The sequence below is a fragment of the Sinocyclocheilus anshuiensis genome, unplaced genomic scaffold (genome assembly GCF_001515605.1).
Source record: "Sinocyclocheilus anshuiensis isolate Anshui unplaced genomic scaffold, SAMN03320099.WGS_v1.1 scaffold542, whole genome shotgun sequence".
NCBI lineage: Eukaryota > Metazoa > Chordata > Actinopteri > Cypriniformes > Cyprinidae > Sinocyclocheilus > Sinocyclocheilus anshuiensis.
The window spans coordinates 1664667-1679957 of record NW_015547685.1 but is presented as its reverse complement, the minus strand read 5'-3'; the positions used below and the strand labels follow the sequence as shown (position 1 = coordinate 1679957).

Sequence of the window (15291 nt, the reverse complement as noted above, 5' to 3'; positions counted from 1 at the left end):
TCAAATTATGAGTAAAAATGGGCCTGTGGTAAACATTACTTGAAGATACTTGTCCGTCATATGTCAAACGTTCACATTTTGAAGTAACTATATTTTCTTTCTTTTTTCCCCAGATAGCACTATATACATCTGCAAGATGTCTGTTAAAGATCGCTTCATCTGGAACGCATCTGCTGTGTACAAACATCTGATAGACGTCTTTAAGATGTCAGTCTTACATAGGCTACATTCTAAATCATAAACATCTTAAAGACATTTTCTAAATGTCTATTTGACATCTAATAGGAAAGACGTATTGCAGATGAGCAAACTTAAAAAATATGCGTCTTGCAGATGTAAATGCAGACATAAAAATAGACATGTCCGTGATGTACGTGTGCTATCAGGGTTCTTTCTTTCTTTCTTTCTTTCTTTCTTTCTTTCTTTTCTAACAACTGCATTGGTTGTTCTTGTTTAATTTGTAAAGCGTATCAACTCGCATCTTTGTGGCAGGCCTAGGCCTATATGTGACAAATAGTCACAGTGCGGTTATGTAGCATTGAGATTTTTCACTGTTCTGTGTTCACAGCGTTTCAGACTATGCAGAGAGAGCAGAGTGGAAGTGAAGTGAATTTGCCTGTAGTGGGTTTCCTGATAATTGCAGCATCTGAGTGGGTTTCTCTCTCACATTAGTAAGAATTGGGGGAAAATGGGTAGGCCTATAGGTGAGAATGCTTTGAATGCTTTGTGTGGGTATGGAAGATCTTGCTCCACTCCACTTTTCCAGACCAACTTTAAGTCTGTATGGCTCTTGATGACACGCAAAGCTTGATGCTTTTGCTTCTTTTGGAGCAATTTTCATTGGCTGAGAAGAAATATAGGCTATAAAACTAACAGCCACGTTTGTGTCTGAGACACCAGTATTACCTCTGACTTATTAAACTGTTGTTTAAAAACAGGATCATGCAATCATGCTGTTGTACTATCAGCGGGACTCAGCCTTTGGCTGGGGTAATTCACTGTAACAACTCATTTGCTCCTGTTTAAATGGACAAAAGAAATAAATAAAAATAAAGTGAGGAAGACAGAGATAAAAAACTGAAATGCCAATTAAAAGAGTAATTACCCTTATTACACTTGGAGTAAACAAGAAATGTTAAAAGGTTAGAAATGAAAGGCTAACTCTTCATTTCTCATACAATATTTATAGTTTTAACTACACTGAAGAGATTTTCAGAGTCATTTTCATAAAATTATGACAATGATAGGCTAATTATAGTTACGAATATGAATTGTGATGATATGATCGTCGTAAAATCCTATGATGAAAAGGCAAGTGTTTTTTAATGGGAGAAGAGCGTGCCAGAGGCGTTGTTGTGGGATATTGTGTGGTATGTGTTATGACCATCGATTGACAGTAGATTCATGTTTAGAGCCACACGCCCACCGAGAGAGAGGCAGCGGCTCTCACCCCAGCGCTATCGTTACCTCGCGCTCATCAAAATTACCATTAAGGCGCATTTTCGAATCGCGGAGATGCGAGGCGAGCCTATCGTGTGCCAAACTAGCTGAAATTGGGCAGTATTAGTGGGCAATTCGCCGTGGGATCCATCCAGTGCATCTGACAGCCTACATACAGAGCGCGTAATGAGAGACGCAGAATGCCGCTGCTCATAATGTGACTGACCGCGCGCACCGCATCCAAAGCCGCTACATTCTGCTGGAAGAAGAAACTCGGTGATCAACAAATCGCATCTCGTCTCAGGAGGGAAAAACAGCAACATGGGGTAAGTTGCTTGTAAATAGCGAAGCGTGCCGTAGGAATTGGCAGATCAGAGCATGATCGTTTTACGTTTTATCACCGGTCTTATGTGGACAGGGCAGATTTTTCACTATTCATGTTCATGAACGCCTTTAGTGTCCATTATAGTCTGCATAGGAATGTATGAATTAGAAAAATACTATATTATAATGTATAATTATGGCATGAATATGTGCATTTTGTATTAAAATATCATACATACCCACACACATATATATACACATATATATAATTTTTATTGATAGTGGCAACCATTTTTGACCACTGAGAGTACAGTCTGTTGGTCAGCTGTGTATGATATATGGTATTATTTTTTTGTGAATGATAACAGGCACTCTGAATGAGAATGAACATGAGCTAATTTCATATATTGATGTGCTGCAGTGCCAAAGTCCTTTAATCTCGTCATGTTTATGTAATCTACATTTCAGCAGAGCATGGCTGAATGCCACAGCCTCATCAATGCCATTTTGGAGCCAATATTGGCAATGACATCTGATATATCTGTACATGGAAATTCCAAAGCTCAGCTGGAGGCTGAAATAAAATATAGCTTTTAAATAAAGGTGACCCTATACATGGCTATTTAAACTTGGGTGCTTGAAGGGTCTTACTGTTCGTCTTGGTCTGAATGACCTAAAATCTTTTCATTGCCCATATGCAGTTATTTAAAAATCAGACTCTTGAAGATTTTCCCAGGGTAGTCTTTGATCAGTGTCTGGAAGTTTTCATTTGAAATGTTTTATCACATAAAGATTGATTTTCTTGAGGTGGCAAAGCATTTTCTTTCATTAAATAAATAAATAAAAAACTTTAATTGCTTAAAGGCCACTCTTCTCCATTCTTAATTAAATGATCACCACTGAAAGATCCATGGGCTGTTCAGGGAGTGTATTACTCTGGAGAAAAATTATTCCCACATCCTACTCAATTCAGCAGCACACTTCTATTTACTACATGCTGTAAAGTGTTTGGTTGTTATGTAGTATGCTTCCTAACATTACTGAACAGCTTTTGTTAGGGCAGTAGTGGGGGTAATAGATTGTAACAGTCTGGTCTTGGAAGTAAAACTTTTTAGGGAAACTGATTTGTAAGGTTTGATTTGTAAAGACAGATACTGTGAGCTATGAGGTTGCTAATCGATGGTATATGCTTTTGTTGAAGCCATCTGTTTGCATTATTTCAACATAATTTTATAGTGGAATTCATGGTCAAATACTTCATTACCCATAATGCTGTACAGAATATTCCACCAATCAGAGTCACAGCCAGCAAATCACACCAAAAGAGCGCTGATCTCTGCCTATCAAGCACTGCAAATGATGCAATCGAGTCGGTCGCTCTTAAAACACTTAAATATTTATATATATATGCATATTTTGCAATAAACTTAAAATATATTGTTTATAGATATAATCAACAACTTAATACAATTAAATAGTAGATTGTAGTTTGTAGTTCTCTCCCATATGCCATTGAGCACCTTTGTACCTTTGTCTTTTTGTCTGATCTTGAAAATTTTGCTTCAAATAAAAGATTGTAATTTTGTGATTCAACTCGTAGCTCGTTGGCTTTGTTCATGGCTCATAATACTTTTAAATTTCCCATGGGAAAATTTAATGGAAAAAATACTTCCAGAACCAACGCAGCTGAAAAAGTGGGCGGCACTAAAGAAATGTGGTATAGGGGCTGTTGGGGCTTTTCAAAGGTCTTCCCTGGGCTGAATGCATTGAGAAATTAAAGTGATGGAAAATATAAGCTGTGCTTCGGAGATAAATTTTGTTAAAGGGGTCATATGATGCGATTTCAATTTTTCCTTTCTCTTTGAAGTGTTACAAGCTCTTGGTGCATAAAGAAGATCTGTAAAGTTGCAAAGACTAAAGTCTCAAATCCAAAGAGATATTCTTTATAAAAGTTAAGAGTCAACCACGCCTACCTAAAACGGCTCGTTCTAACACACCCCCACGTCTACGTCACGATGTGGGTTGCCGCAAGCCCGCCGGCCGCTCCTTCGTCGAATCCGCCGGCCTCCGCTCACTCTAGCCCTCTGGCCTCTGCTCACTCTAGCCCGCCGGCCGTTCCTCACTCTAGCCCTCCGGCCTCCGCTCACTCAAGGTCCGCTCACTGTGTTTCGTTGTGAAAGCGAAACTACTTTGTTTGGCCTGTTTTATGTTTACGCGGAGCGATGCAACGCGTAAAAAGACTATAAGTAATTATAATCTGTAATTATGTCCCCACTGGATGCAGCAAATGCCTTGTTTATAATGGGTTTTAATGTTTTTGCCTCGTCGCTCCGGCCGGACAGGGCATCACAGTATGGTAGGGGCGTAACATTTCCGTCACACGCTTGAGGTATTCGGCCAATCACAACGCACTGGATAGCTGGCCAATCAGAGCACACCTCGCTTTTCAGACCGATGAGCTTTGTAAAAATAGACGCGTTTCAGAAAGGCGGGGCATAGAGGAGAAACAATAACGTACAGTATGTGGAAAATAATGTTTTTGAACCTTAAACCGCATAAACACATTTCATTACACCAAATACACAAAATAATGTTCTTTTTAGCAACATCATATGACCCCTTTAAATGAAAAGTGATCTATTTTGCTTATTTTTTCTAAAACAGATGATTTTAATGATTAAAACGAAGATTGATCAGGCTACCAGCCAGGTTATGCAACAAACAAAATAACTTATCCATGTATGTCCACTACCTGTACAGACTATTTAAGATCACTCAAGCTTGAATTGTGGCAGAAGTTTCGTTTTCTTTGTTGTTACTCCATTATTTGGCCAGAAAGACAGATGTTCATGTAAGGAGTGGATGAAATAGCCTGCTAGCTCTGGATGGTGGTGGGTTGAAGGTGGGTGGTGAGAAATCATCTCCCTTGTGTGTTGATGTTAATATAGAGCTGGGCTTTGATTCCTTAAATAATTGACTATCACTTACATTTAACATTGTACAGTCTTAGCTTTGAGATAAATTTGACTGTTGAATCCAGTGGATTGTATGATCAATCTGTTCAAACTAAGCAAAGAATTGTTTAATAGTTGCTTGTAACAACATTTGAAGTGATTCACATTTTCTTAGATTGCTCTGAGGGTTTGTGCTTTCAGAAACATTTTAGAATGAAATCGAGCGTTCATTTTCCTTTTATAAATTCAGGTTGTTCTGCCATCCTATTTTTTCTGTGTCGGTTGTTGACATTTAACCATGAATTGATGAAACATGAAATGCAAAAATCTTACCAAACAAGATATGAAAATCATGTCATTTATACTGTTGGCTATTATGAAAATACAAAATTGTAACCTAATTTTGTCATATTTTCTGTGCTAATCATTGAAGACGTTATGTGTGACAGATTATATACTGGTCAAGTATGTACAAATTATTTTTCACTTCAGTCATTAAAAAATAAAGCATTAATTAATGCACATCAATTTTTGTTGTAACATCACAGAATACTATTACAATTCTAAGCATTTTTATTGTACTTTGATAAATAAATTTGATTATTTTTTATGAATGACACCAAGTATGTTTGTCACACCATAAGATATTTATAATAAGAAAATGTTTTATAAAAATTGGTATCCAAACAAGTTCATAAGCATATACATTTATAAACATCCATACTCATTTTAAGTCATTTTCGCTAATGTGGCAATATGACTGGTTCCAGTCTATTTACTGTTTCATTGTTACCCCAAAGATGCCTGTAATTCATTTCCTTTACTTGTTCTCTTTGCGCTTGGCATTTGTATATTAACTTCAAAGTCTGTTGTACTCAAGTGAGAACAGAGTATGTAAAGTAATAATCTCAGCTAATGGGTTGCATTCACAACATAAACATATATTTTAAGTTACTACATTTTAATGGTTATGACCCTATGGACAAAAAAGCATGTGATGTCATGTGAACCACCCACGTATGGTGACTGCAACTGAATTTTAATCGAATTTAAATGCTAATTATGCAACGAGCCTTTGATGCTCTTCAGAGATTTTCCACCTCCGTGGTGCAGTGTAAGCACTTCTCCATACTCTCTCTCCTCAGCTCTCCTCATTATTCTCCCCAGCTCTCTCTCTCCTCCACCTCAACTAAGCTATCCCTGCTTCTCCTCCTTCGTCTTCCTTTCTCTCATTCCTGCAGCAGCTGATTAGAAACACGCTAATGTAATTGAATATGGTGATTAATTATCCTGGGAATATAAGCAACAAACCATCTGTATCTGTGCTTGGGATATTGCCCCCTTTCTCCATTCTATGCTTCGCACTTCTGATCCTATATTTTAATAATACAATGGAATTTATTGGGATTGATTGCGATTCTTCCCGGGATTTGAAGGGTGTAATCTGTGGAATTGGGTCAGAGGATTGTAGGGTATGGTAATGGTATGGAAAAGCTCCATCTGCTGATGACTGAATATACAGTAGTCAAGACAGATGACCTTTGACATTGATTTGAGGCCAGCTGTTTTTAGAGTAGTATGTTGGGAAAGGGCCAATGAGCAGGTTATACTGTAGTGGGCTTCAGAAAACCTCCCATGTCACTTCCTACACTCTTAAAAATAAAGGTTCCAAAAGGGTGGTTTAATTTTTTTCCCCTAAAGAACATTTCAGTGAACAGTTCTTAAAGAATTTTTTTTTCTTACTGTGAAGAGCATTTAGATAAACAAATAAAGATTTTTCCACTATAAAGAACCTTCTGTGCAGTGGAAAGGTTCAGTGGATGTTAAAGGAAGAAACTTTATTTTTAAGAGTGCAATGCCCACATTACAAAATCCAATCAACAACCAATGAATAGAACCAATGTCAAGGTTTTGTTGTGTTCATGTCCTCTGTGACCTAGTTTCTCCTCATGTATCTTGATTTGATTTATTTTACCTGCCCTTCATCAATTAAGCCCTTACCTGCTGTGTATTTATTCTGCCCTCTTGTCTCTGTCTGATATCTGGTCTTGTCAGTTTGTGCTAGTATGTATGTGTACAGTAGATTTTGCCCTGTTATTTGGATAATTAAAAGATATTGAACTCTTCTTCATCACCCCCTCGGCACACCCTCAGCCTACTCTCGCCTAGGGGTCCGCATCAGGGATTCCTACCATCAGCTCCGCCTTGGCATGAGGCTCCCCTGTCTCCACCTCAGTCCTCTGACCCATCAGCTCCGCCTTGGCTCCTATCTCCCTCGTCTCCACCGTGGCCCATCATCCCACCGGCTCCACTGTTCTCCCTCATCCATCCGGCTCCACCTTGGTCAGTCGTCAGTCATCCGCCGCCTCAGGACTCCACTCCTCTATCTTTGCCTCGTCACTCCATCCCTCTGGCTCTGTCAGGCTCCTCCTTCCCCCAGGCTCTGCCTTCGTCCTCAGTCACTCCGGCTCCATCGCGGTCTTCCGGAGCCACGTCTCCACCTCGTTTGCCGGAGTCTGCTGCTCTGCCTTGGCCCTCTGGATCATCAGTGTAGCCCAGGCTCCATGTCTGCTCGGCTCTGTCTAGGTCACCATCGCCTGCATCCTCGCAGAAGCTCGCTTCCCTAGATCCTCCTCCTTGGTTTCCACCATGGCTACTCCCTCCTGCGACTCTGTCGTGGACCTGCATTTTGGCTGGGCTCTGGTGATCTATTGATGGGTTCCTCCTGCTCTGGCTCACAATCCATCTCTTGGCTCCTCCCTCCGTCTTCACTGCCCTGATTCCTCCTGCCTTCTCCATCCCATCTCCTCCTGTTGTCTGTCATCGTCTGTCTCGCCCTTCTCCGGGTTGGTTGCTGGCTCCTTCCTCCATCGTCGCCTTCCTGGTCCTGCCTGCTCCATCTTCCATCCCTTCACCATCTCCTCTTATCCCTGTTGTCTCCGGTCACTGGTCCCCATTCCTTCACCATCTCCTCTTATCCCTATTGTCTCCGGTCACTGGTCCCCATCCCTTCACCATCTCCTCTTATCCCTGTTGTCTCCGGTCACTGGTCCCCATTCCTTCACCATCTCCTCTTATCCCTATTGTCTCCGGTCACTGGTCCCCATCCCTTCACCATCTCCTCTTATCCCTGTTGTCTCCGGTCACTGGTCGCCATCCCTTCGCCTGCTCCTGTCTTTTACTCTGGACTATTTGTCGACGCGTTCCTGGAGGAGGGGTGGGGGTGGGTGTTGGGGGGTTTTGTTTGTCACAGTTTTGTTGTGTTCATGTCCTCTGTGTCTTAGTTTCTCCTCATGTGTCTTGATTTGATTTCTTTCACCTGCCCTTCATCAATTAAGCCCTTACCTGCTGTGCATTTATTCTGCCCTCATGTCTCTGTCTTAGCTTACCATAGTAAAATTAGAGTATGGAAAGCACACTTTTTTTCGCTGATTTATAATATTCTTGCTTAATTTTGAAAATTTTTAATTTTTACCCTGAAGATTTTCTATAGTGCATCTTTAACTGATAATAAATGCTGTAAAAATTGTTGTTATTTGTTCATTTATGATACCTCATGCATTAACTAATGTTATCTAGTTATCTACCTTACTGAGAAGTGTCACAGTTCAGCTTTGGCTGTGTGAATGGTAATTGCTGGTGACATGTATGTATCACTTGGAATGAGGATAAATGTGTAATTGTGCTGAGAAGAATGAGAAAAGTTCAGAGTGAGACAGCAGTGTTCCTTTGTTCTCTTCCGTGATGATTGCCTATTATTCTAGAGAGTGATTATTCCATTCTGCTTGCGGTCCATGTGCTTTTCTGTTTTTTTGTTGTCCAAGATGATGATAATGTTCACAAAAAAAAAACAACCTTCGAATTTCACTGTGCATGGCCTCCAAGATGACTAATTTCTTGAAGGGATAGTTCACACAAAAATGACAATTCTATTATCATTTACTCACCCTCATGTCGTTCCAAACCTGTATGAATTTATTTCCTCTGTTGAACAGAAAAGAAGATATACTGAGAAATGTCTTAGTGTTTTTAGTCGTTCGTACAATGAAAGTAAATGGTGTGTTGTTTTGGACCCTGCTGACTTTTGTAGACAAAAATATTTGAAACCTTCTCTAAAATATCTCCTTTTGTGTTGCACAGAGAAATAAAGTCATACAGGCTTAAACATGAGGGTGAGTAAATAAAAAAAGAATTTTCATTTTTGCATACACTATCTTTGTGCAGATTGTATTGTTGACTTTTGCGTTGTTAACGCAACCTTGAAATGCAGCATTGGAAAACTTGACTGGGGTGTTTATGAAATCCACTCATGTTCTTAGACTAAAATAAGTCATGCACATTAGTTCATCTAGTATTTATGTTACCTTCATCTATGTGCGATTATCAGAGCTAGGCTGTCTGGGAAAAGAGCCCTGATATGCTCTTAGTGTGGTCCAACGTGTGCGAACATACTTCCAACAGCAACGATCAGGTCAATAGGGGTGGGACTGCACAGATTACTGCGTCCCTGACTATATTTAGTGTCCATCCCACACGGCCTCAGCCAAACAGCTGGCATTTCCATATCAGCAGGGCGTTGAATGGTCGATTTGCACTGGTAGCAGGGCACCAATGTGTCTGACTGGTTAGGACAGACCCAGGTTTCCACCTGGGTTCAAAAAGTGGTGATCAGCAGCAAGATGGAGGCTGAAGAAATGGTGATCAGTCTACCGGGCCGTTCCAGCACACCTGAAGGAATTGGAGAGACGACGGTGCTCAGGCACAAAGAGGTTCACCACTTTTTCTTCCTACCTTTCAGGGAGCAGCCCATCTACAGCACCCGGGCACACATCTTCCAGATAGACCCCAACACTAAGAAGAACTGGATGCCCACCAGCAAGCATGCGGTCACTGTATCTTACTTCTATGACAGTACCAGGAACGTGTACAGGATCATCAGCTTGGACGGATCAAAGGTAATGTGGTGTTTTTTTGTTCATTCATGTTTTTTGGTACTACACTCTTAAAAAGAAACGTTCCTAATTGGAACCTATTGTTCTATGAAGAACCTTTAACATCCATGGAACCTTTCCATTCCACAAAAGATTCAACCCAAAAATTATTCTTTTATGGCATCCCTGTAAAACCCCCCTTTTGGAACCTTTATTTTTAAGAGTGTATAGGACTGCAAAGGACTTGGTGGAGATTAAAGGATTGTCTTCGGTCCAGGAAAAGCATCTGATAATGCTTTCCAAATCTCAAAAATAGAATGTGAGTTTGATGCATCAGTTGAATTAGTAGGACCCTTTTTTTGCTCAAGAGAACTGAATATGCACAAGACTGACCTGCTAGAGATTGCAATCAAACATATTCCCTTGGAAAGGAGTGGATTAGTTCACTCTCCCTGTGGAGAGCAGCATGCACTTGAATTGGTCACTGCTGTGCATCCTTATACAGTGGATGTAATGGCCCAATAATCCAGGAAACATCAATAGACAGTAGAAACGACTCTACATCCGCTAGAGTCCATCCATCTTACCGTAGACTGTTTACTCTAAGGCTTTCATAGTTTTACCCATTTATTTTGATGTAGATTATGTAATTGTCCACACTACTTGGAATCAGACCACTGCAGATCATGTACATCCACCATCCTCCTGAAAACCCACTGTTGATATCAGCCATATGGTTTTGTAGGCCAAATCACCAACCCTTGGACACAATTAATGTATGATTCACAAGCATTGCTCCTGCAGGAGTGGACACACTACAAACTACTGCTTTCAACTGTAACACCAAAATCTCCGAAACATTTTATGATTTGAAAGCCAATCACATGGAATGTTTCATGTGCAGTCATAACCATATCCTTACGGCGGTTCCTAAGTTCAGCAGAGGAGGATTTAAAATAGCTCCCACAGTATGTCTGAATGTGCTTGTGAGTTGGGATGCTCAACCCTCCCCTTAGCTTTTGGTTTCAGAGACAGAAATAACATGTGAACCAGTGCACTTTGCACTGTGACACCTACACAACCAAGCGTACACTGTTTATCAGCAGTTGATCCTGTTTGATCCATATTGAGTTTGTGTAGGCCTTAAACGTACCATAAGGTCAACAATATGATGCTCATTTTTTGTCCAGATCTATCATTTATTCAAAAATACATTGAAATGCAAATTATAGCTACAATGAGTTGAACGCACCTCTTCTGTGATGAGCATTTTTTAAATTTCTAAATAAGATTATTTTTGTTCCATTGCACAATGTACATGAATTAAAAAAATGTAGAAAGCCTTGATAAACTAATGGAATTGAGTGGACCCCTGCAGACACTGTGTGTCACAGTCAATAAGTCTCTGAAAATATCAGATAATTTGACCTTTTCATGCCAATCAATGTAACCATATCACTACAATTCCTCTGTTTTAAAATGTGATATGGTATTTTTAATGGGTAAAAATGCTTTTACCATGAAAAATAAATTTAAAAGCCTATGTGAATGTGAAAAGTAACTTTGAGTGTGAATTTATTTATTTTTAATAAAGCACATTTGTGATGCAACTACTGCATCCCAAAGTGCTGTACAAGTGCGTGGACACTATTGTCATTTACCCATCCCATAACCTCTTTAACATACAGCATTTCATTGGTGGTTAAAACTCTACACTAGCAGTCTAAACTTATCTATCAACCAGTAAGTACCAAAAAGTACCCAAAAAAATACCAAAAATACCATGGTCATTCCGTGGTATCATTTGAAATACTTTGGCGTATCATCAAAATACAAGGGTACATAAATATGGTAACCATTTAGTATCATCAAAGTACTATGTTTTATCTTTTGATATGATCTCTGTCCCGTGGTACCACCCCCATACATTTTTGCAAAGAAATTAGGTAGTGGTATTACAAAATATTGAGATCCGCAGTTGCATGCAGAATTATAATGCCTTTAAATGTTACTGTTCCTTATGAGACTGGGGCAGGGAATGGGGTCAGCGCAGCAGCTGTAATTAGAGTCTGGTCTCAAGTCAAGTCTGAGCCCTGCAGGGAATTTCAGTTACGGCTCACAGAGGCCGAAAGTATTAGCAGGATGCTACATTGATTGAAGAGCTCATGTAAAGCCTGCAATGATATTTAAGCTCTGACCAAGTCTGTGTTTTCTCCTGTTACCCCTATGCAATTTATTCTGCCCTTACTTTTGTATGACACAGCTGAATATGGTCCTGTCACTCTGAATGACAGGGACTTGTCACTAAAGCCTTGTCCTTATCTGAACCACTATTGACCTTTAATAGCACAGCCAGCAGTAAGGTCTCTATCCACTGAGTGCTTTTCACATTATCTTAAATATAACTTCACTTGACAGTATTTGATCAAATGCAGTTTCAGTTTAGTTTGGAGTTTTCTTTGAGGACTTTTCTTTTTTTTACATTTTTGCCATTTTATTAATAGAAACAATAACAAAAGCAGAAACACTACTAGTTGAACTATATTTTTTAGTAGTATGCTATTACATAGCTTCGTCATTTTCAAAATAGTGAAGCTTTTCCAGTTACATGCAGCGTTTTAGCAGTAGTTAGTGTAGCATCATCATTTACACACTTCATCACTGTTTTCAAACCGAATCGGTTTGTTTAAATGTTTCATATAAAATAACAGAATGAAAAACGATTCACTGATTCATCTATCGAGTCTCAGTGCGACATTATTGGTTCATCATGACAGCATACATGTGACTCTTGTACACCCTAATTTATTTATGTAAAACAAATAAATAAGTTATCAAAAATTTTCAGGGAAGTTATTATACCCTGTGTGAGCAAAGTCAGTTTTAGTCCAGTGCGATAACATCAACAGGAAGAAGGAAATCTTCTCTGGGTCAAAATGTCCACAGCACAACATGAGGATATATTTAAAATGACATTTAAGTATCTTAAAGTCCCCATGAAATCAAAATTAAAGTTTCTTGGGTGTTAGTATCAATATGTTAGTCTTAAGGTTATCTAAAATAGCTGTTTTCTATGTGAATATATTTTAAAATGTAATTTATTCCTGTGATGGCAAATCTCAATTTTTAGCAGCCATTACTCCAGTCTTCAGTGTCACATAATCCTTCAGAAATCATGCTAATATGCTTATAATTTATTCATGTGATAATTTAATTCCAGTCGTCATTGTCATCTCTATGTGGAGGAATTGAGCAAAAAGTCATTTTGGAAATCTTTTTTATTTGATTATTTTTGATTTGATCTTTTTGATTTGATTTTTTTTACAGGTAATGAGCATTTGAGTATTTGTCTGAAAGGATGCTTGTTTCAGAGTACTGAGAACTAAAATTAACTATGGACATGTGGACTATCACTTTTGAGCTCTGCTGTTACACAGATTCCCATTACTATGGTAACAGCAACTTCATGATTGGTGGATCTCTCTTCAGGATTTTGTGTAATTTACCAGATATTCATTGCTTAAAAATGATATGAAATCGAAATCATGCTGATTTCTGGTTTCCACAGAGGCATATACCATCACTTAACAACCTCAGAGCTCATAGCACATTTGTTTTAAAAGATGTACAGTATGTGCAGTTGAAAATGAATGGGATTTTAACTTCCAGAACTCTACTGTTGTGCTCTGTAGGTTAACCTTTAATATCTGTGGGAATGCTAACTACTGGAAGTATAGAACAGAGGGCACAGCATTCATCCTTCCAGCCTCTCTGAGGGAATGATTGTATAACATGTGTAACACACACACACACACACACACACACACACACACACACACACACAGGAAGCTGACAGTGGTAGCACTGTCGATTTTCTCTCTTGAAATTACACGTTTGTGCGTGGCCATTTGGACTTGTTCTGGAAGTGTGTGGGAGTATGAGAGCGCTCGAGGCCTTTTATCCACGCAGTCTTCATGGATCGCTATGCTTTGTGCATCCATCTGTTGCATCCATGTTTTACATTACCCATCTTAAAGAAGTACACTGCAAAAAATATATGAGAATATGAGGCTTATAGTTAAAACAAGTGAAAAATATCTGCCACTGCAACAGGATATACCATGACATGAAGGCTTACTATCGATGTAATTTCCCTGTTAATACACATTTATGTACAGATGTTTAGATCTTCCTTCAACTGGAAAACTGATACTGATTAAGAACAGGATTTTTTTTGCTGTGAAGATGTCTGAATCTCTGGATGCTCAAATTATAATTATGTGATTTATTGCACAGAATGTTTAACATTCACAGTGCATCTCTTTCCTCTTTCTTGTCCTTCTCCTTTTTTCCTCCCTTCTTATTTGCTCTCGGTTTAACACCCACACAAACACATTCACTGCCAGTGACTGTCGTCATTTCATCAATAACATTTCACAGGCTTATAACGCAGGAAATATCTTGAGATGTACTGAAGGCAGTTAAGTGTTTGTGAGCATACATTTCTGACCATATCCTGACCATCTCATTTAGACATTTTTGAAACATTTTTAAGACGGACTGCTCACTATACAGCAAATAAGTGGTTTAATTATTCCAGAATTGATCACTGATCGACTTTGAATGTCATCCTGGAGCATCGTCATTAAATCCGCACAGAATCTGCGGCCAAAGATTTCTGTTTAAACACCTGTCATTCATGATGTTCCACACATCCCCTGCCCTTTCACTCTCAGAAAAAAAGATAAAAAACTGTCACTTTTACCTTCTGAGAATACTTTTTCTGTGAAATATTATATTATATTATATTATATTATATCCTGCCCTTTCACTCTCAGAAAAAAAGATAAAAAACTGTCACTTTTACCTTCTGAGAATACTTTTTCTGTGAAATATTATATTATATTATATTATATTATATTATATTATATTATATTATATTATATTATATTATATTATATTATATTATATTATATTATATTATATTATATTATATTATATTACATTATATTATATTATATTATATTATATTATATTATATTATATTATATTATATTATACTACACTACACTACACTACACTACACTATACTATACCATATTATATTATATTATACTATACCAAAGACTATAGAATACCCAAGATATGTCACTCGTATAGTTTTGAATGGGGAAAAAATGCATGCTCAATATGGACACTCTATCGAAGGAAGCCCCGCCTTTTGTGTAAAAGAGCCAATCGCTAATCGGTAAAGCCAGCGCGTCACTGCAGCTGCCGAAGTCCCGGTTGCTATAGAAACAGTTGGTGTTCACGCTTAGGACTGCGCATGCACACTGGCTGGTCTAGCCTGAATAATAAGCTTTTTTTAAACTCTATTTGAGCAAAAGAAACAACATTTATGAGGCAGTTGTTGTCAGATTTCATTGGTGATTTCAAATATGAAATTTGATCGTAAGTTTGGTGAAACAGTTTTGGAGAATTTGATGTTTCCCCATTCAAAGAGATAGGAGCTGCACTTGCATTCCTGAGAGGCGTTTCAAAGATGGCCGCCGAGTGACATGACTTGCCTTAAAGGGTTAGTTTACCCAAAAATGAAAATTCTGTCATTAATTACTCACCCTCATGTCGTTCTAAACCTGTAA

The 15291-nt window shown here is 38.6% G+C and overlaps 1 protein-coding gene across 2 annotated transcripts in view; it reads left to right on the top strand.

Moving 5' to 3' along the window:
* Positions 1-1425: 1425 nt before the first annotated feature.
* Positions 1426-15291, top strand: part of LOC107703256 (homer protein homolog 1-like) — a 27263-nt gene continuing 13397 nt past the window's right edge. The window contains exons 1-2 of one of the 2 annotated variants that reach the window (XM_016505810.1): positions 1426-1766; positions 9517-9673. In XM_016505810.1, the coding sequence (XP_016361296.1) occupies positions 1762-1766; positions 9517-9673 (162 nt within the window). In that variant the 5' untranslated portion in view covers positions 1426-1761. Of the gene's footprint in view, positions 1767-9279; positions 9674-15291 lie in introns of those variants that run through there. The other variant, XM_016505809.1, reaches the window with a different exon arrangement.